This window comes from Glycine max, chromosome 15 (genome assembly GCF_000004515.6).
Source record: "Glycine max cultivar Williams 82 chromosome 15, Glycine_max_v4.0, whole genome shotgun sequence".
Taxonomy (NCBI): Eukaryota; Viridiplantae; Streptophyta; class Magnoliopsida; order Fabales; family Fabaceae; genus Glycine; species Glycine max.
The window spans coordinates 8,051,594-8,075,126 of record NC_038251.2 but is presented as its reverse complement, the minus strand read 5'-3'; the positions used below and the strand labels follow the sequence as shown (position 1 = coordinate 8,075,126).

Here is a 23,533-nt window from a genome sequence, read left to right as displayed (position 1 = left end):
GAGTACACAACTTGTAGTATATTATCAATATAACGTTGCAGCCAAATGGGTTCGTCGTTACAAGCCACGGTGGATCACTAATTGTCTATTGAGATCGATTGATCGATGAAAAGATTATTAGCGAAATGCAAAATATATTATCCATGTATGAACAACGTTCATATATATTGTATTACGATATTTTAAAATTTAAATGTCACTCATCTGAACAACTATATGCTGACGAACTCTGCGTCTTAGTGGTGCATCATGTATGATAATGTATTTTTCTTTTGTTCTTGAGTTTGGTGCAGTAACCAATGTGATTTTCTAGTCAATAATAAGCTTCTTAAAGATAGAATCATAGAGAAAAAAAATAATATGAAAATCACCAATTTCTTATACGAAGTCATACGTGTCTATGACAAGCGATAAACGTCAAAAAAGCCAATTAAATAAATATAAGTCCGTCGGTTTCGTTAATTCTATATATATATATATATATATATATACTTGATACATTAATTTATGAGACACGTATACGAAGCTGTTTGTTTTAATACATATAAATAGGATCAATGAATTGATTGTTATTAAGTTATAAATTAAGTAAACAAAAAACACTTACTATATTTTGCCGAGATTTATTGATTTTGCTCTTGTGGAATGCGAGTAGTTATAGCTTAAACCCTAAATAAAGTAAATTTTTGACATGCATGAATATATACACGTTGTGTTTGGGAACAAGAATTAGTGTTTAACAAGTGTACGTGCTCCCAGACTTGAAAGATGCTTGATGGGAGTCAACAAAATAAAGATGAACAAGAAGGAAAATAGATATATAAACACTTCTGCCCTACAGCTTTCATGCATGCTCTTCCTTGCCATCTGTCATAAAAAATGCTACATAATCTCTAACACTGTTATAGCTTCTTTCTACAAAAAGACTAATCATCAAGTAACACCAAAGAATAAAAAAAATCGGGAATTAATGAATCTAAGCTAATAATAGAGGAGCTAGCTAGCTCTAGCATGGAGATACATTCTATATGCATCTTCTATAGTAATCAGTTCCATTGCACTTTTTTCATAATAACAGAAAGCAATATATGCATCATGGATATATAGAATATCTTTGTAAGTCATGAGTTAGACACGGTACAAAATGCTAGCCACGGAAGGGTAAACAAAAGAGAGTACTATGATTTTGTCCTCCTTCTCCCTCCATTTTTGTTTTTTGTCCTCTTATCCTGAGTGATCTCAAAATAACAAAGTTAAAGCTTGATTGAGATAGGATATCCAAAAATTCCCTTTGTCTCGGAATGATCGACGAGCGAGTTGGTATTCTCAATTCTATCGTGCATATAGAAGTATAATGAAATAAAATTGTGTGTATATCATAACAGTATAATGACACTTTTACGGCATTCCGACTACAAAAAAATCAAAGGGTACGTACAGCACAATGTGAACGCCACAATATAGTGATAAAACAGTGTCTCCATCAGTCGCTATCTATGTGATTATAAACATATTTTGAGTACACACAAGAGGACACAATATATTATTCTACTATTCACGAAAAACGTTAAAACTTCATCGTATAATAAATGTTATTGCACCTTTGTCCTAAGCCAACCCGACATAATGTTTGGAAAGGAAGTACTAATACATAATTCGAAAAGAAAAAAAATATTTAAATTTAAGTAATTAAGCTATTTAAACTTTCTTGTAGAACTAAATCCCTGAACAACTATTTCTATTTACTATTAAATTAAAATACGTTCGTTTGATGATGATTAATTTCTTATTTCATTGGCAGATGGACATACACTATTGTGGGGCAATTGCCCCACAAGAATTATTTATTTATTTATATGTGTAATAAAAGAAATTGCCTTCATTAAATTTAGGTATTATCCCTATAAGATAATTTCTTTTAAATGAATGTAAAAATATAAGAAAAAATTATAGAATATTTTCAAATCATGAAAATGAGTTAAGGACAATTGTAATTAGTAGAAGTTTAGATTAAATATTTTGGATTTTTTTCATGATATTATGTATTTTGTAAAAATTTGTAATATTTTTTTTGCTAAAATATTATAAACAATTTAGTTAATTATATTTTTGGTGCTTAAATTTTTTTGTAAATTTCACTTGTGGTTCCTAAATAATTTTTAATGTATTTGGTTGCTATAATCTTCTTTGGATTATAACTTTAGTTTCTAAAAGTCACGATATTAATTAATGACGTAACGAGTCACGCTTGTCATGTCATCGAAAACAATTATAATTTCTTTTAGTAAATTGTGATTTCAATATATCATCTATTTAGATTATTTGATTTATGATGATATCCAACAAGTTTATGAGGAATTACAAACATAATTTACTAAAAAAATTATATTTGATTGTCTCATCAAATTCATTAATATTGTGACGAATTACTAGATTAGATTGTAAACATGAATATTACATCAATAATTAATTACTGATGTTACTTGATAGTAAGAACTAAAATTATTAATTGAGAAAAAAATATATAAAAACCAAAAATATTAAAAAAAATTGTTTAGGGTTCTCAATTTGGCGCTTTATTTTTTTTAAGAAATGACATATTATTTTTTAAAAGATAAATTCAATTTAAGTATTTCAATTTGACATTGAACATCTTTCTCATTTGAATTCAAATTCAAAGACATCTGTCTTTTATATATTAAATATTATTTATTAATTGAAATAAAAACATAATACAATGCATGAAATACTCATTGTCACAACGTGTTCGGAAGATATCACAACGAGAGAAAAAATGAAAATTTTATAAAATGTGTCATCAATTATAAGTTGAAAAAAGTAATTGAAAAATCCTTTTACTTATAGAGAACTGGTTTTTGAAAAGAAGAAAAAAAGATTTCAAAACTTTAATTTTATTACATCTCAAATACACCCATTAAAAATAACTACTCTTAGTTAATTTATAAATTATTAATTAATTTTGAAATATTTAGTTAATTTCAACTAAAATATTAAATTAAATTAAATTATAAAGAAAAATATATTATCTTGACCAAGAGCTTTCCTATTTCACCGTATTCATCAATATAATAAAGGACTTAAAAGATGTTTATTTTTAGAAAATATTTGTAAAACTCCATATGATAGAAACAGTGGTATAAGATCAATAAGATAAAAATCTAAATTGAATAAACCTTTTTTATTTTGAAAAAGGATAACAACGATATATATATAACAACGACAACTAAAATGATAATCATAATAATGACAACAATATATTATTATTTTTTAAAATAAAAGGAACTTCAAGACCATTAAATTGTCACCTCTTAAATGCTTGTAATGAAATTATTATAATAATAAAATATCATACTTAAATAAACATATCCTTGTCATTATATTTTTTTATAGAAAAAAGAGTAAAAACAATAATAATCCTAACAATTATTTATTTCATAAAGGGGAATTTTAGAGTACCAATTTATAATAAATTCGAGTATCTCAAAAGCTTTTACTAAATCTGATAAAAAAATCATTTATTAAATTAATAAATAATAGGACATCACACTTAATTAACTCTTATGATAGTTTGATGCTCGGTATCAATTTTTTAATCACATATTAGATGCGGCTAATAAATGATGATTAATTAGCTTGGGTATTAAAGATTAACTAATTTTATTAATCTAAATAAATAATTGGGTTTTAATTGATTTTTTTGCCATTATAAAAAAAACCTCCTGGCCGTTACTTGTTCAGTCACCTCATAATAATTTAAGCTTCAAATTGGCGGGTCCAATGTTATTTAAGAATGATGTTTATGTAAAAGAAAAAAAAAAAGCCTTTTGAATTGAGTGTTTTGTTCTTGAAAATTGAATCTACCTAATCACATTGCAAACTCCAACTCAGATGCAAACTCAGCCCAAAACATGCAATCTTGGGACTAATTGAAAGAAAAGCAAGAAAAATAACGGAAAGGACTTGAAAGGAGAAAATGGCATATGTTGAAAAAGGTATGAAATGCAAGAGAGACAAACAATGTCCCTAGAAGCTCAAACATTATCCTAGCTAGTTATGAAAATGATCCCACCACTCTCAATTCCTAATCTTCTCAGTGCAGAAAAGATTCTTAATGATGTTGAATGTCATAAAATGCTCATCAAGAGGGTACTTTTTATCGAATTGTTACTGTACCTTTTCAAAGCGTTTTAGCACACACAGAAAATCACACTTTCAGTACGTACTACTAATTCTTCAATGAATTATCTAGTCAAATTATTGTTCCCTAACAGTTCATAACAGTGTCTACCATACATCTAAAAGTCATCCACCAAAATATTTTCCTACTTCTCTCAAAATCATTTACTATTTAATTATCCTTCTGCCTATAACGTCAAGGTGATTCATCCTCCAATGAAAGTTCTAACATACCAAGAGCCCATGTTGGCTATGAATTCTGTTTTCATGAAAATAAATGGAAAAGCCCGAAAAATCTGCTTTTGTAGGTACATCCACATTGTCCCACTCAAGCTTTCTTCCAAAAAGAGATTTAGACTTCTAGCACTCTTGCTTAACCAACCATATTTGTTTACTTCTGAAATATCTAAACATCCTAAATCTCTCCACCAAAAAATGCTCTTTACCTCTCCCATTCTTCTAAATTTTAAACCCCACCACTCTATTCCAGAATATCTTGCCTTAACAAACTTCATTTCCCCCGTTGCTAAGTTAAATTTCCCTAAATTTTCATTTAACCCATGAAATTTTCTTCATTTCTTCACTCTTCTTCCACAAGAAATTAATGTCTTTGAATATGAATGAGCTAGAGATTCGATGAAGTTTTCTTTGTTCTATGAAGATAGAGAGGAAAAAACTGGGAGTTAAGTACATATGGACGACATTGATGGACGACATTGATGAGATTAATGAAGCCAACCAAAGATTTTTGTTTCTCTATATCCTGTCTACCTAATTTGCATCAAATCAAATAAAGCATCCCAAGTAGAAAGTCTTCTTGGATTTGGTCATGTAGAAATACCTTAAATACGTAAAAGGAATACCCCAAATGTTACAATTTAGAATTATACCAGCTTGCACTTTTACAACATGACCTTTAATAATATTTTTTTTCAACACTTAATAAATATGTTGTAAAATTCTTTAATAACACCTAAAAAACACCGTCAAATTATAAATAAATATTATTAATATATTTTTATAATATTTTATTAAATATTGTATATAATTTATATTTCTTAAGTCTAAAAATGTAAAAAAAAAAGACTTTAACTATATGACTTATATGTAACATCTAATAAAATATCTTAAAAACATATTAATAACATTTGTTTATAATTTGAAAATATTTTTAAAAGTTTTTAATAATATTTTAATTAATTGTTAGACAAAAGAAGGTTGCTAAATGTTACATGTGTAATACTGTTGGGACAAGGATTAGCTCAGTTACATTAAATTCAACCAAACTACTTAATTAATTTTGGAGTATTGATCAACCTTTCTCAAGATACATTTCATAACCTATATGAGTCACATTAGAGTCACCCACGAAGATGCTATCATTTGCATGCTGGAGGTGATCAGAAAAACTGCCTTCACCATGAAAAAAACTAGCGTTCACACAGTACCAGAAAGCTCCTCGCTGTGTAAAAGTACGAGAGAAAATTATTATAAGCAATCTTACTCTTACATATGCAGAATCATTTGCGTGAAGGCCATTGACATTAACCCTAGAAAATACCCTTTACTTCTGCACTTCTAACTAAATCAAATAAGTTTCTCTGGAAACAGTAAAACGAAAAAATAAAATAAACTTTTTTTTTCTCGTTAGCTAAAACTAGCTTAACAAAAAACGTGTCATGGGATCTTCTTGTCTATGTTCGGATACTGTTAAGAACAACAAAGTGTCCCGGGAGATCTTTTGTTTTGAACTATTTTTGTTGGTCTGCCTGTACAAATTGATACTGATACTGATATGCTAAGCCTCAAGCGCGCCTGAATTCACAATCTCCACTTGTCACTAAAGCCAAATCTATCAAACATATAGGTTAAAAAACCCAACTAACGGAATCGTACGCCTTTTGTTCTGAAAATGAAATAATCAACAATCTCATTTTGTAACATAAAATCGATTTGACATTGCCACATCATTAAATTAAATCCGAATCCCTATAATTGCAATAATTTTAGCAGCCTATAAACCGTCAGTGCAATAATTGACGATGGAATTTGCCCTCATGACACGACACTTTTGTTGCATTTTTGGCACGAGGATTTGATCAGAGCCCAATTTTGAGCAGGTTCTAAGTATTTGCGAGTTATACATACATACATACATGATGAAAAGGAAAGGGGTCATCATTTATTAGCCTGTTCAAAATGCATACTTGGATGTGGATATGACTCTCTAACCACCGCTCCAGTAACATCAAAATACATCAACCAGAATACTACACGTGTGCATGCTTTTGCAATATGAAACAGCTTAAAATGTCAAAAGTACTGTGTCTAGGAACTTCCAATTTAGGTTTTTTGTTCGTCTCTATTTTGAGTAACTTAGATGCCGGATTAATTGTGGAGCATTTCCTTTGCAGGGTTGATCCCTTTGTTTGCTTCGTATATCCTTGTGTACTTCTTTCGTTTGGTGTATAATAAGTCTATCCAATAAATCACACTTTAAGTCGTGCATTATTCTAAGTCTTTTTTCTCTACCCCACTGTCCCGGCTGCTATATATAATTTCGTTTCATTTGGGCTAATTTGTGGCATTTTGCTAGGCTTAGCTTCTTTCGTAGCATGTATGTGTCTTTAGTGGGACGTGAGAGTGATTTGTGTAGTCCACATTAGCTGATTCTCATCACCACCAAATTATAAAAACGCGTTAGCTAGTAGCCTGAGATTCTACCAGAGATCAGGGTAGAAAAAAACGCGGTTTTGGAGGCACTAGAATCTACAAGTCTACACTCATCAAATCATTGTAAGCTCGAAATTCAACAAGTTTTTGACGACATGCAGAAACAAAGAGAGGAGAAAATATGATACTACCGACTTATAGTGACATGATATATGAATTATTATATGAGATAAATTCTCCGGTCAAATAAAGTTGGCAGGGACGTTCTAAGCAACATACGTAATCAAATCAATAGATCAACATATACTGTAAGTATTTAACGATTTTTTTTTAGCATTGCTATATGGTACGAAGCAATGCAGTACGAATTCCATACGAATAAACCTGGCTACATAACATTGGTTAAATCATAAATTAATTAAAGAATCGAAAAAAAAAAGTTTGATGGAAATCACGCCTAAAATAATTAATACATAATTAAGTTTCGTGTAATTCGTTTCGTACTATCCCGTGTTTCCCTTAATATTGTATGCGCAGGGGTCAAAAAGGTATTGATTTTAGAGTTTGGAGATATGAAAATCAATTAAAACTTTTATAGAGACCAAAATCAAAATTTTCTCATTTTTTAAGCTAAAAAGATCTTAGGAGAAGATGCCTCGCGTGACTAAATTGGATTAATCAATGGTAGGTCAAGACCCTCAAAAATAAAATTTAGAAAATCCTTACGTTGTGTTACGACAAAGAATTTTTGGAAATTTTTTAAATTTTAGTTTAGGAAAAAGTGATTGAGCATATATTGCCATTTGTCTTTTGCCCTGGTTGATAGAAAAGTGCAAGAGTAATGAAAGAGACTTGCAAATTATTTTTATTTACTTGAAAAAACTTATAATTGAGTATCTAAGAGAAGTGTTGTGGAAGACTTTGAAGAACAAAGGTGTTCTCCTAGCTTACATTCAAGCTTTACAAGATATGTAAAAAAAATAGTAAGTTTTATACTAAGAACTCCAAGAGAGGAGACTAAAGACTTTCCTTTAGGAATAGGTTGAAATCATTAATATTCAATTTTAATTAAAGAATCAAGGGAAATAATTAATTTTGAACTTAAACTTTGGAGACAAACTTTGGAAACAAAGGGTGAGTTTTTTTGTTTAAATCAATGTAAGACAAAATATGTGCATTGCAAATGTATTAGCAAGAATTAAGAGAAATATATATGTCATGAAAATAAAAATGAGAGAGTATATATGCCATATCTTATTTTATATGTTTTTAAGTTTAAATATATGAGATCATATAATAATACAAAATGAGAGACATTAATGAGAATGTCTCACATTAGATACAAGTATGGTGACTAAAATAACGAAAGACATCAAAGGTGATTTATGATCACAAAATATCTACAAAACTTAAAGATATCAAAGGTGATTTATGATCACAAAATATCTACAAAACTTAAAGATAAGTTTTATCGCACTTTAATACATCTAATCTAATTACACTATATGACAGTGAATATTGAACTTTAAAAGGACAGTGTGAGAGAAAAAATAGAAGTAACATAAATGAGATTATTAATATTGATGTGTGTCCACAAAAGAAAGGATATGATAATAATGGTTATATACAAAAAAGGATTGGCATAGCATTGATGGAGGAAAAACAACAACAAAAATTGATTAAAATATTTTTTACACATACACAGAAGGTCAAATGAGACACTAATGAAAAGAGTGAATTGACAAATTTTTAGTCATATAAAAAAGAGAAAAGACCACCAAGAAAGGATCTTAGAGGAATTCATCAAGAGAGAATGTCATGGTAAATATTATTCTTGAAGGTTTGGTATTCAACTTAGTTAAATGATGTTGATCTATGTAGTCGAGGTGACCTAATAGGACAATATTTTGTTGTTATAGTAGAAAATTTAAAAGATAAATACTAGGGGTATATTCTTTTGAACACACTATTTCAATTGTTGAAATTATTGAAAATTGTAAAACTTATCTTATTTGATGAATTTCTCTGTTGATTTATAATTCTCAATATATTTTAAACCAATAAAAAATATATTTGAGAGTATTGCTAGTACTCCTCACGATAAATACAATCGAATTATTAACATGCAATAATTCAATTCTTTAGTATCTTCCTGGATCATGACACGATTGGCCTCAAACTCACAAACAGGATCATGAGCCTAAACCACCAAACTGATTGAATATGCTTAACATTCAAGGAAGGAATCAATTTACTCTAAGATTAATTAAATTTTTTGTTTATATTTGTTTAACTTGCTCAACTTATTAACTTTTCATAAACATTTTTGTTTAACTTAATCCACTTATTAACTTTTCATAAACATTGAATTTTATTAATCTAACCATTTAAGTTTTAAGAGATTACATTAAGTAAATCAAATATACAAATTTTCATATAATTTAAAATTTATTTGATATTTTATCAATTAATTAACTTCATTTTAGCATGTAATATACTTCTATTTTTTTCAAATATATATATATATATATATATATATATATATATATATATATATATATATATATATATATTATGAATCTTTAATTTATCTAAAATTTTACATGTACAATCATTAAAATAGTATAATGTTATTCAATGGTTAAATTTGCAAACTTTGTATTTTATAAAAATAAAAAGGAAAATACGGAATAGTTCGAAACGAATTACACGAAGCTTATGTATCAATTATTTTAATTGCTTTTGTGTCTTACAACATATCTAATTGAATGCTTACATGAGTTATTTAACTTTAAGCAATGTTACTTTTTTTTATTGGAGTGGATGATATGTAATTAATTATATAAATAATTGTTGCTTAAAATATTTATAAAAAATAACATATTTTTTAGAGCATTATAGAACCCACAAAATTAAGTTAACCACTTAATTTAACAACTTGATATTTGAATGAATTTTTATGCATGATAATTTAATTTATATAAAATCTACAAAACAACCTATTTATGTAACTATCCATTATAGACATTGTTATATGGTGGAAAGATAGGATGACTATCTCAAGTAACACCTAATAGTACATATGTATTGTCATGTCGATACATAACTTTCCCATTTTTAATCCTAAAATAAAATGTCACTTATCTATCAAAATAAATGCAAGAAACTAAAAATAATGATTTTAAAATTTATACACATGAAAATCAAAGAAAACATTTTACAATGATCAATACCAAAATTTACTTATTTTATAGAGAGCAAAAATAATGGTTTTAAATTTAAGAGATGAAAATAAAATAAAATACTATAAGACCAAAACTAAATCAATTCATTTTACAAAATTAAAAAACATATTTAAAGTTTTAACTTTTAGCAGGCACTTTCCTAGTCATATATGAATTGAGATTCGGCAACAGTAGCACTAAGATTCTTTTTCTGGGCCATTTTCCCATAATGCGCATGATTAGCTCCTATTAAGAAACATCACCTCTGGCCCATTTGACTTAATATTTGATTTTCAACCTAAAGAATATTCTAGTCAGTAGTGTCACTAGTGTGTTTTAACTTTACACTTAGTACATTAATGATTCATCCTCATTAACACCTCTTATACTCAAATTCCACGTTGCAATATTCAAATTTTTTTTTCTTTTGATAAACGTTAAATAAAATAAAGTTCACAAAAATAATAAAAAGAAAAACATACATATTTGAATTTCATTAGTAGTATATGATAAATTTATCAATTTGGTGATAGCTATCTCAAAAGTTATAATTAATAATATTCTCATTCCTTTGTTAGTTGATTTTTTGGTTCAGGAAACCAATATTTATAAAAAAATATTTTTATATTTAAAAGGATGAAAAACTTATTTAACCATTTTTAACATAATCATGGTAAGCGAAATTCTTGTAGTATAGGTTCTGGGATTGGACGGCTGGGATTGACCAAGAACGAGACGGAATCACAGTAGCGTCCCCGTCATTGTCCACGTGACAACAGAATCCAGCGTATCCACACATCCAAACGAAAAGGTCCGTGGTTCCGCCACGTGTCCGAGGAGGTGGTTACGAGGTGCATGAGCTGCACTGTTGCTGGTAGTGGACGAAGAGACCAGAGAACGAATAAGAAATTCAGAAGAAGAAGAAGAAGAAGAACGAACGACAATGAATGTGGTGAGCGCTTTAATGGTGACTCGGTTGCTGACTCGGAATCAACTCGGAGCACCTGAAGGCATACCCTTCGGATCGGTGTGGTGGTTCGTTTACGCCGGGATCTCCTTTTTCCTCGTCATCTTCGCTGGAATCATGTCAGGTCTAACCCTAGGTCTCATGTCTCTCGGCCTCGTTGACCTCGAGATTCTTCAACGCAGTGGTTCTCCATCCGAGAAGAAACAAGCAGGTTTTTCCTCTTTTCTATTTTCGTCTTCGATTCCGTTTCTCTGTTTTTCAGTGAACGAATTTAAGTATAATCTTTTTAGATTACGAATTCGCTATCTTTAACGCGCTTTTGTTTGTTAATTATGGAGTTCTACATAAGATCTTGTGTGTGCATGCAGCGGTTATACTTCCTGTGGTTCAAAAGCAACACCAGCTGCTAGTGACTCTGCTTCTGTGTAATGCTGCTGCCATGGAGGTAGGTAACTAATTGGATTGTGATGATCCTTTTCATATAAATTTCTATTTTTAAGTTATAATAGTTAGAATACCATGCCTTATTTGTTGGAGGAGAGTTTATTAATTGTTATAACTTGGATGCAATGTTTGTTTTTATTACAAATCACTAGCTACTTGCAAATGGTTGTAGTGTAGGTGCTTAAATTGAAACGATGGTGTGTTATGTAAAAAAAATGGATTAGACAGATTAGAATAACTTGTTGAAAATGGTCACATTGATTGGATTAGATGAATCTGTTTTTTGGATGTTGGAGGCTTTGTTGAGTGACTGTTTGTATGTATGTATGTATTGATTATGTATAGATACTCTTTACACTGACTAGTCGATCATGCCTAACTTTTAAGCAGCTGTTGGCTTTGAAACTTGCAATTTGCAGGCCCTTCCGATATACCTAGACAAGATGTTCAATCAGTATGTTGCTATCATTCTCTCTGTGACATTCGTTCTGTTTTTCGGGGAGGTATGTGATTGTGCCATCTTTTATGGTTCTGTGGTTTGGCATCAACATTTGTACTCAATGAAGATTATGAACTCCTTTTATAAGTCCCCTTCTGTCCCCTCTTTAAACTATTTTTGCCTCTCTGGTTTCAGGTTATTCCACAAGCAATTTGTAGTAGATATGGCCTTGCTGTAGGCGCTAACTTTGTATGGCTTGTCCGAATATTAATGATTATCTGTTACCCAGTTGCTTATCCCATTGGAAAGGTAATTTATCATATATAGGATGAATTACCATTTACCAGTCTTTCTAGTGTATGAACCGTTGGTGTGGTTGATTATGCATTAACCTGTAGAAGTTATGTTTCTTTGTATTCTATTTGATAACCATTATGATATATAATTAAGTAGAGGATGAAAAAGTGAAATCAATAGAATATCATTTCATGATGTTTCCATTAAACTTTAATATGCAAATATGTGTATACATGCATCATGTATATACAAATGAAGGTTCTCTTAGTCTTGCTTAGTTGATAAGAATGTTTTAATGTGTTGGAAAATGAGTAGTAATGACATAGGATGCCTTTTGGTTGAAAACCTGGTTATTAGTCTCTTCCCAACTCAAATAGTCCTTTAAAATGTTTATATTGGCACAACTTAAAGAAAGGTCATGCCTTAAATTTTCTTTTTCTCACTGATATTTGTTCCAGGTTCTAGACTGTCTATTGGGGCATAATGAGGCTTTATTTAGGCGAGCTCAGTTAAAAGTTCTTGTCTCCATCCACAGCCAGGAGGTATGAAAATAATAATGTATAATTGTGACTATAGTTAGTTGGGGAATCTGTCATGTCAAAATTGGTAAAGTTATCCAATTATTACCATTGTACTCATTGTTGCTTGATTCATTAATGTTGATTTTTCTTGGTTTCAGGCTGGGAAAGGTGGTGAGCTTACGCATGATGAGACAACAATCATTAGTGGAGCTCTAGATTTGACTGAAAAGGTAAACAGCACATTTCACCCATGATACATTTTGACTGTCAACGTATCTATCATTATTTCATTATATGACATAATGACAGTACAGTATAATTAGTAATATGAGATTCAATGCATCAGAGTTTTAAGTTTATCACCTATTTTATAGTTTCAATACAAATTGATGATGATGGAATGTTGAAACAAGTGAGGGTTGCTTCATGAATTTGCTAATTTCTAACTAGTTATAGCATGTGTGAATCCCCATTCCTTTGAGAGTAGAATTCCTGTTCCACGTGCATCATGATGTGAGAAACACCTTATCCAAACACGCTGCAAAGTTTCTTATTGGTGTCTTTTGTTTTGGGATACTAGAAAAGGTGAAGGAGATCTGCTTGAAATGGGAACATGGGTATATTAAAAGCTTAAAAACTGTCTTATTATTTTTTTTAAAAATTAGGACTATCCAAGTATCTCTTATTCTTGGTGCAGATTTTCCCATTCACTTCCCATGATCTTGTATTCTCCAAATAATATACTCCCTCCAGTCTCAAATATACGAAGAAAAAAAACACTTTTTTCTTGGTCTCATATATAAGAAAATTTCAACTAACTTTACTTCATTTAATGCTACTATCTCTAAAATACCCTTCATTTAATTGAGGTTTTAGTTCCAATGACTCCTTTTTATTCCTGGTACTAAGTTCCAATGAAGGGTAAGTTGGGAAAAAACTTAGTTTTTAATTGAGATTGGTGCAATTAAATGTGGTTAACTAACTTTATCAGTTAGCACGAATCAGTTTTTTTTCTTATATTTGAGACTAGATTAATATTGTCCTTCGTACTTGAGTTTTCACTTTATTTTACCTTGGTATTAATTATCATACTGTATTATTTTGACTTGTGCAAGGTCTACTTTATGTATCTGTTTTAGCAGCATACTTGTATAAAAATTTCCTTTTTCCCCATATTGATTTTTCTTTGACCAGACTGCTGAAGCGGCCATGACTCCTATTGAATCAACTTTTTCTTTGGACGTTAATTCAAAATTGGACTGGTAAGTATCTTAATGCGTCTTAGTCTATCTTCATTAAATTTATTCATTTGGATTGAAGTTTAATGTTCTTTGTTTTTCCCTTGCTTACTCCTTATATCAATACTGTGTAGAGATTATTGTGATATTATTTGGTTTTCTTTTAATGATGTAAATGTTTGTGTTGGGCTAAATGTTTGAACTTTGAAGTATTCCTCTGTCACGTAATTCATTCTTATCATGTTGAGTACTTGCTGTCTCATCATGCATGAAACACACACTCTCTCTCCCACACCCCCCCCCCCCCCCCCCCCCCCCCCCCATTCTAAGCACAGATATATCCACCCTTTCTAAGAGCTGTGGAGTTTGTTAAGGAAGTGTGAGTGTTGGATGGACAAATAGAGTAAACAAAGCATGTAATATGACCAAATAGACAAGATTCAGGAAATCTAGTATATTAGCAAGTCAATTGGAGATTGTAAAGGAACAATGTTAGAATCAGTATACAAAGCCATAATTCTTCATTGATGTGCATGTTTCTATTCAGATAAATGTTTCACATGTGGCCTCCACAATGCCCTTCTTATTTCCTAACTGGGTTGTTCTCTTATCTGCCTGACATCCTTCTCATTAATCCATATGCCAGCAGCAAGGCAGCAACTGATGGATGCATCACCTGAGTCACTGAAAACATAGAACTGAGAGACCATAGTCTGATATATTTGTGGATTTACTTATTTAATCGCCTATAGGCATAGCCTGCAAATATTGATCAATTCAACTGACAGTGGTTAGTTTAGTTGGCAGTTGAGTAACTTATTTGGTCACACAGTGGATGATATTCTTAAAAAGAATAGGTTGCAAATAGTTGATTGAAATTTGTTTAGAAAATGGATCTTTTATTTGAAGAGGAATTCATGCTTATGTTATAAGGACTTTTTTGTTGCTGAAGATATATTTTCCACTGCACCATTTACTAGAACACGTGACTAATTTTTTTCAAGGTATTATCTCCATCAAAATAAGTAGAACCTAACATCGGTTGCATATTGAGAGTAGAATTACTGGCTAGAAGATACAAAGTATATGTATTCACTCTTGCATTTTAATCCTTTTAACCTATGTTGTGAATCTCAAATCAGGGAGGCAATGGGGAAAATTCTTGCTCGTGGGCACAGCCGAGTTCCCGTCTATTCTGGAAATCCAAAAAACATTATTGGGCTTCTACTGGTGGGGTTTAAATCCTCCTCATTTTGACTTTAATTTAGTCTATCCCTTTTAATTACTTTCTAAATTCTGTTTAAATTAGGTCAAAAGTCTTCTCACTGTACGACCTGAAACAGAAACACCCGTCAGTGCTGTTTCCATCCGGAGAATCCCACGGTAATTTTGTTGTCCTGAAAGCTTAAATTCTTTGACACACCCTTATGCAAGAGTCCTCTGGCCTTGGAGCAGGGACAACACACTAGCTCAATTTAGCTGATGCTGAAAATATTTTAGTTTAATTAAGAATTGGGGTGTTAAGGATCAAATTCTTAACCATTTAGTCATATAGCTCTACCATGTCAAGGACCAAGTCTCCTTAAAGCATAAGGGGTTCGATAGACGCACGTGAATGGTTTTCATCTCTTTAACATTTGATTCTATTAATTTACATTCTTGTTATTTTTAAAATTTTAATGTCAAATATCAGTAATTTGTGTAATTTTTTGTTACATTTACAGAGTTCCATCAGATATGCCTCTTTATGATATACTGAATGAGTTCCAAAAGGGCAGTAGCCATATGGCTGCTGTTGTTAGGGCTAGGGGGAAAGGAAAAACAATTCCTGAAACAACTGATGAAGAGACATATGAAGAAAACAAAGGGGTTGGTGGGGATTCACAATTGACTGCTCCATTACTACAGAAGCAGAATGAGAAGTCGGAAAGTTTTATTGTTGACATTGACAAGTTTTCAAGGTCTCCAAGCATTAACAAATCAACTGGTTTGCAACGTAGTGATTCCACAAGAAATGGTTCCTTTTCAGATAATATTGAAGATGGTGAAGTGATTGGTATTATCACTTTAGAAGATGTATTTGAAGAACTTTTACAAGTAAATTACAGTAATTTTTTATATTCCCCCACCCTCAGTACACTAGTACATCTTTCTTCCCACAATACTGATTGTATTTGTTTCTAATGATGCAGGAGGAGATAGTGGACGAGACAGATGAATATGTTGATGTTCATAAGAGGTAATTAAGAATATAAACTTTCAAAACTTAATCTCCTGAGTTGTATGAGACTGTTGTAAATCAGAATTTGAATGTTACATATTTTATGTTGCAGAATACGTGTGGCTGCAGCTGCAGCTGCTTCCTCTGTGGCTCGGGCTCCATCAATCCGAAGATTGACTGCCCAAAAGGGAGCAGTAAGGGATCAATTATTACACTTTTTTTTAAAATGATTTTCTGCTTGAATTGAGGGAAAAAATGTTCTTTTTACGGGGAGTTGGAGGAGGGTGGTCATACAGGGGTTTGGGTTAGAGCTATTAATAGGGTCCAACCCAACCCGGCTCACCTTTGTGACAACTGACAAGCCAAGAAATCCTACCCAGCTTAACCCATTTAAGTGTTTTTGTTTGTTTGCTTAAAATCCATTGCACACAGTCCAATAAACTAAACGTGAAAGGGAAAAAAAACTGATGGATTCTGGTTGAACGTGATTGCAACTGATACATAATAAACTAAGGTGAAAGGAAAATATTGATGGCTCATGGACTGTGACCTACTTCGACAGTTACGGTGTGGGTCTGCATCTCTGCATGGCCCACTTCTCATGCAACTGTAAATTATTTGTAGACATTGCTGGATAAATTGAAATGATTTATATCTTGTCATACCTTTTTCCGTTAAATGTTTCAATGTAGGACAGAAGAATTAAAATGAATTTAAAACTGATGGCTTCTTTGATGAGATTATTGGTTGTCAAGTTGGTTTATGACGATTCCAATATTATATTCCAAAGAGGCATTGTGTGTGATGCATGTGTGTGTGTGTGTGTCTGTATGTATATATATAATTGAAAATTAAAACGACCAACCGCTATGAAAGTAAGGGAACTGGTCCTGGCTTGTCATGAAACTAGGCCCCGGCAAGCATGCATGCAGTATGCAGATTTGTTGTTCTTAAGTGTAATGTTATTGACGCAAGATGTTTGTGCCACAAAACAGCACACTAATCAGGCCATCAGATGACCTGCAAAGGTGATTCATTTGACACTGTTCAGAGATTAAATTGCTCTTTCTCTGTAAGAGTGTTTCCTTTAATGCCTATGTGAGTAGCGTTAAGTTGCAGATAACCCCTCTGACCCTCTGTAGTTCTGATGTTTGGAAGTTGGTTTCTTTAGCATCAAGGGATATGAGATGAGTTATGTATATCGCATTTCAAATTTTTGAACCCAGAAAGTTGTAGTTTGACTGCTGAGAATGCTATAACTTTTGTTTCTTTAAAGCTACGCTCATTTTTATTTTTATTTTTTATATGTTATGTTTCTTTTGCAAAATGTAATTTCTGGTCTTGATTTTAATCATTCAGGGAGGTCAAAGCAAGCCAGGGCTAACTCTGAAGAAATCTGCAGAGGATGGATCGAATACAAGGTCACAGTGAGCTCGTTCTTATGGGGCTACTCTTCGTACTTTTTGTGTATAAAGTATAAAGTGTATATATACAAAAGGGTGTTCATACAACGGTTATAAATGTTACACTTATGGTTAATCTCTACCTTTTTTCTAACAAAATGTCTTTTCACTTTACATGTATCATATTTCACTCGTTAAAGTTTCATTTTCATGTTTTCGAATTATGAAAAAGTTCAAATTTTATTCATAACTGATAAAATATACTTTTAGTCAAACAAATTTCTAGCGTTATAGTTTTTTCGTCTATAAAATTTTGAGTTGTTGCAGCAAAGCCACTCTTAGAATCGTCCAAATTGACGGATCAATATAAATTACATATTTTTTCTATTTCAATTGCTTCACCGTTTAATGGTTCTTCCTTTATATAAGATTTTTTTAATGATCTTCATGTTTTGCTTAAAAAAAATTTGGATGTTTTTCTTAACGTTATGAAAAGTCTTTCACCAACACAATTATATTTTCTTTAACATTTCGGAAAGTTTTTTCTAGAACACAAAATAGTAGTCTGAAAAGTACTTTTCATGTTAAAATTAAATTTGTTCTGAATAGTTCTTCAGAATGTAAAATCAAAACTCCTGAAAAATACATTCTGAAATAATGATTTTGTATGAAAGTTATGGATTTAAAGGGTGTATGTGATAATAAAAAATAGAAAAAAAGTTAAATGGGAATGTACTAGCAAAAAGGGACTGGATATAGTAAAGGCCGCAAATTGTTAATCTCATGTAGGTTTGTCCATGGTGGGCCAAGCCTACCCACTAGCCCAATGTTTTAAAAATGTAGAGTAAAAAAAAATCGCATTCCATTACATACACTATCTTTTTTAGTGGACAGTTATTTCATGCACCTAATCCAGATTACATTCCAGAACGGCTTTTATGGAGAAAAGCCTTTCAGGAATGTAGTTTTACATTTCATAATAGGTGTTCTGGAAGCTTAAAAGGATGCAGGAAACAACTGTTTTCTTAGGGGTGTGGGTTCATCTAGAAAGAAAGGTGATTGAATTTTCGAAAGAATAGAGAATTAAACGAAAAATATTTTGTAATGAACTTCTAATTTTTTTAATTATATTTAGCTCATTTTTCTTTTGTAACGGACTTAATTAAATTGTGAATGTATTAGCTATTAAACAATACATTGAATGTATTACTTTAAAAGTATATTTATTTTATCATTAATTATTAAAATAGTATAATGTGTTAAAAAGTAATTATTTTATTCAAGTATTTGATTCTCGCGGATCAATTTTTTTTTATACAATTATTATATAAGATTGAAAATTAACATCATATTAATTATATTATTAAAAAAATAAGAATTTGAAAGAAAAAAAAATAACATGTCGGCTAATTCATTTAGGCTGCAACCCCTAAAAAGACTAATTTGGATAAGAAAAATTCTAATCTACAATTCAATTGGCCCGACCTGACGTAAAATCACGATGACATGTTATAAGCCAGTCTGAATTCATAGCTTTATTTTTAGAAACAACAGGTAAAAAAAAATTCTTCTTATCTTTCTTTAATTTTAATATCAAATTTAACTATGCGTCTAATTTAGAACGAAAGTTTTTTCTTTGTTTTGTTTAGATTATACTGCGGTTTACCGTGTTGGCACAGTGGAGAAAAGAGACACACATTCTGAGTTGGGTGGAGCCTGAAGGCTCTGGGGTGGAGAGTGTTGTTTGCGTTGCACTCATTTGTTTTTCCCTTTATCTAAAGAAAACATAAAGGTTAACATAAATTATTGAAGTGAGATTTTAACTTTAATAGAAAACCAATATCAAAATATCTGTGATACTCCCTTTAAATCTTATATATAAGTGGCTGGAATAACATTTGGTAGAAAGAATGTGGTTGGTTGATTCAACCAACAAAACCTTTTGGGATGAGTACAAATTTTTTAAAGTGAACTGAAAAGACATAAGGGCCATGTAATGTAGATATTTCTTTCCGACGGGGTCGGAACGGCTTCCAAAGCAAGAGGCTTTACAACAATGGCACTGTTCTATTCGAGAATATCGCCCTCAAAGACTCCCAGGTTTGCGCCTCCGTGGTCGGCGTCGTGCTGGAGAACCAACGCCGCGATCGAATCGCCATCTGGGTTGGACAGGTTTGATTCCATTTCATCTGGGTCGGGCTTCTCTTGCGGAGTTTTGAAGGGTAGTGATCGGGTTCGGTGTTGGGGTGTTGGGTCTATAGCCAGAAAAATGGAGAGTGAGTTTAGGAACATGTTTATGGTGAGTCTTGTGGATGGGGAGTCACATGTTTGTGGGTTGAATTCAAGTGGGTATTTGGTTTGCAGAGGAAGTAACGACTTTGGTCAAATTGATGTTCCTAAAGGAGGTGCTTTGGAGTTTTCTGGTTTGGCACTTGGGGTTGAGCACACTTGATGTTCCCAGGATTGGTTCAAGGCCAAAACCATCGCGAGGAGGCCCTTACCAATGAAACCACCCACTACATCGAGTGCCTAGCTTTGCCATCATCAAATCCTATCTATTTAATTTTTTTATTATTAAATCGGACCAATCCAAATAACTATGATTATTTTTTGCAAGGTGCTAAAGATGTTTTGCTTTCGTCATTCTTTCCACATGGCATGACAATTCACAATTACAAAATGTTTTCCAAGAGAGTCAACAAAAACACCCCAAAAAAAATTCAAAGCAGGGATATACTTTACAATTCATATTTTTTCAACCACCGAGTTCATCGATCTCAAGTTCTCCCACTGGTGTCTACGGCTTGCCTTCTAAGCTATAAGCAGTGTACGTACTACCATGTCCAACTTTCTGGACTAGTGGAGAAGAGAAAGAAGAAGAAACTAAGCAACTTTTGATATCATATATATATATATACACAAACCTATAACCACTTGATTCACTGGACCATGCATATTACTGAATTGGTAATCCATGCCTTTGCACATAATAAAAAAAACTCAACAATATACCCATTTTATGATCTTTCCCTTGATCATCAGACTCGGACACCTTCATTATCGCTCCTGCCACCTTAGAAGAATCACTATACACCTCCATATGATATAAAATCTAGTTTTCTGCTCCCGGAAATGCCTTGAAAACCTTTTCCATAACTGAAGCTTAGGAAATCTCCATGACAAGAAATGTCTGGCCATGCAGTAAAAGGCTAGACAAAAAAAAAAAAGTTTAGCTCCTTGGAACCTGATATAATTTCTATATATATAGAAGAAAGTGGTGGATAAGGTAGTGTGAAATTGTGTAGTAGTAGGTGTGTGTGGCTTGAATGGAATCTTAGATGTCAGAGTGGTATCTGTCAAACTGTCCCCCTGCCAAAATCACCCTTGAAAAAGACTTGCTGCTTTTCATCTTAATAAGAATGGCCAACTCTGTCCGTATTAGCATATATGTTATCTACCACCTCTCTGACTTTATATGTAGTAATAGTAGTATATACTATATTCGCATCACAAGTGCATTGGTGCCTTTATTTATTTCACCATTCCTTTGTATGTATTCTCTTAGATAGTTTCAATTATTGCACAATTAAAAATAATTTATCTATAATAAAAAGCTTGATCACATTGTACGGTAAATGATTTCATCTTTGATAGAGAAGCAATATAGCATTTATTAGTGAAAATTGAAAAATATTTTGTTGTATCATATTATCGAGGTAAGAATTTTATTGATAAACAATTTATAAATATTTCTGTAAGCATTCTTTGAGATTATGATGTGTCCTTGCCCTATATACTCATGAGAAGGACTGTAAATTTTAATTACAATCAACAATCCTGTCCATGTAACATCAGTTTCTGCTGTAATGAGTGTTTTTTAAACATATTCAAGAAGTGAGACAAGACACAAGCAAGGAATTACACCAAAGAAGTTCCTTTGAAAATATTATTTTTCATTTGTATGTTTTTGAGACAACACAAACACACTCAAACAGAGTTGTTCTATTGGGAAGGGGGCCAGAGAGAGAAAGAACGAAATTGAGAGAGAGAATTTACACATGTGAGTTGATTTTCAAACCTCAAGTACAGTCTGAAAAAGTAGATACAAAAGATCCTTTTGCTAATGTAAACAGTAGTCAAGTAGAGTAATCCATTGAGGTAGATACATACAGCAGCACCTAAAAGCTGATTGAAAAATACTCTAAAAAGTGCTTTTGGCTAAGAGTACTTATGCCAGTTAAGAAGCATAGAGATACATATCCTCATAATATAAAGCTTTCCCCTTTGTTGCTGCACGATTCTCCTCCACTTGGCATATCTTCTACCCATGATTCTCTTCATTAGTACTCTCTAATTGCATAACATGTGTTTCTCCGTTGCTCCTACTAACTGGCAAGCCACACAATTTATGGAAGGTTAAAATATCTGATGTGGCAAGAGGGAATATCCGAATTAGATTCACATATAGAATTGCAAATGCCTCATCCAATGTTAATGCTCCACCCATGCTTGAGTTGGACACCAATACACGTGCTTCCAAATTTCTGCTCAAATGCATATAGCTTGTTAGTTTAATAATGCTGGCCATTGGTGATTGTCGTTTCTATGAAAAGATTAACAAGTACAAAAACATCACCCTTATCTTAAATAGTGACTAACCTCATCACATCATAATCCAATCTCAAACATCAAGAGAGTCTCTTTAACTTCCTTCATCTTTTCAAGAATTTCAAACGAGAGACTCATGCAAGGGCTTGATTTTTCCACAACTTTGGGGATGATTCCAAAACTTCACGTGAGATCCACACCATGCAGGCTCATGGATCATAATGGGGGAGCTGACTAGTTTGTTCTGCCTCAAAGCATGTTACTTGCAAGCTTGTCAAATAATGTCTCACTGCTTTGGAAAAGATTGGAAAAAGGAAACGCTCCCCGTATCTTATCTTAAAACAGAAGTATCATAGGATAAGATATATGCAACTAATCTTTGTGGCCCTGAAGGATTTATGCATTGATATCCAGCAATATTATGGGGCCTAGTTAAATAGTCATGGTGAAATTTGAGCCACTGAGAGGACTAGCAATAGTGGTGCACCTATGAGGGTGATGCACATGGAAGCTAGTTGCTGAAGGGTGAGTATCAACCCATGGGGGACATGTTATTTCAAAGGGTTGGACTTTTGTGCTGTTTTTCGTCTGAAATGAAAGAAAAGAAAGCTCCAGGCTGGTGGCAAGTCTTAGCACTGTGCCTTCGGTTTGTTGGCTGTCATGTGAGATATGCAATTGATAATGAGCACAGAGTTAGATGATCTGTGCAGTTACATGATGTGACTAACTGAGACCACACATGAATAGTACTGTGTCAACATTCCTTTTAAGATAAACACACCATGCATACAAATGAGTTTTTAATCCGTTTATCAAGAAAACCGGTTTTATCAGTGATAGAGAAAGATATTTTTGTCCTGTTGAATTTGGAACTCATGCAGTAAACATATAGAACTGAATAATTAGCACGTATACAAGTTTTGTAGCGTTAGGAAGTTGCATATTGTTTGCTTTAATTTGTGAGATCTAGTTTATTGTAGAGTTCCAAAGTAAGGGATAAGGTGCATTTATTGAACAGTGAGAATTGAATTTTTAACATTTAGGTTTAGGTGATTTAAATGTAAAATGAAAGATTGAATTTTATTAGATGAAACTTATTTAAATAAATGCATTGAAAGTTATTTTTGTTTCAACTTATTTATTATAGTTGGTGACAATCTTCTATAAATAGAGAAGATAATTAGTGAAGAAGACACACATGAAGAGAGAATATGTGAGAAAAGAGATTATGAAATAAAGTCACTTTGTTGAGAGAAAAGTATTTTTGAGTGAAAATGTTATTATTTTTTATAATCATTGAG

The 23,533-nt window shown here is 31.9% G+C and overlaps 1 protein-coding gene across 1 annotated transcript; it reads left to right on the top strand.

The window, feature by feature from the left end:
- Positions 1-10,812: 10,812 nt before the first annotated feature.
- Positions 10,813-17,778, top strand: LOC100784286 (DUF21 domain-containing protein At4g14240). The gene is made up of 13 exons (XM_003547189.5): positions 10,813-11,272; positions 11,430-11,506; positions 11,925-12,008; positions 12,140-12,253; positions 12,700-12,783; positions 12,921-12,992; positions 13,957-14,024; positions 15,143-15,230; positions 15,310-15,383; positions 15,725-16,097; positions 16,193-16,239; positions 16,334-16,415; positions 17,581-17,778. Exons 1-13 carry the CDS (start codon positions 11,038-11,040, stop codon positions 17,650-17,652), a joined length of 1,470 nt encoding a protein of 489 aa, XP_003547237.1. The 5' UTR covers positions 10,813-11,037; the 3' UTR covers positions 17,653-17,778.
- Positions 17,779-23,533: the final 5,755 nt, after the last annotated feature.

Excerpts from the sequence above, each read along its gene's own strand:
- LOC100784286 (XM_003547189.5), top strand. The coding sequence starts at position 11,038 with ATGAATGTGGTGAGCGCTTTAATGGTGACTCGGTTGCTGACTCGGAAT. Across the intron at positions 12,993-13,956 it reads CTCTAGATTTGACTGAAAAG|ACTGCTGAAGCGGCCATGAC; the intron begins GTAAACAGCACA and ends TTCTTTGACCAG. Across the intron at positions 16,240-16,333 it reads TATGTTGATGTTCATAAGAG|AATACGTGTGGCTGCAGCTG; the intron begins GTAATTAAGAAT and ends TTTATGTTGCAG.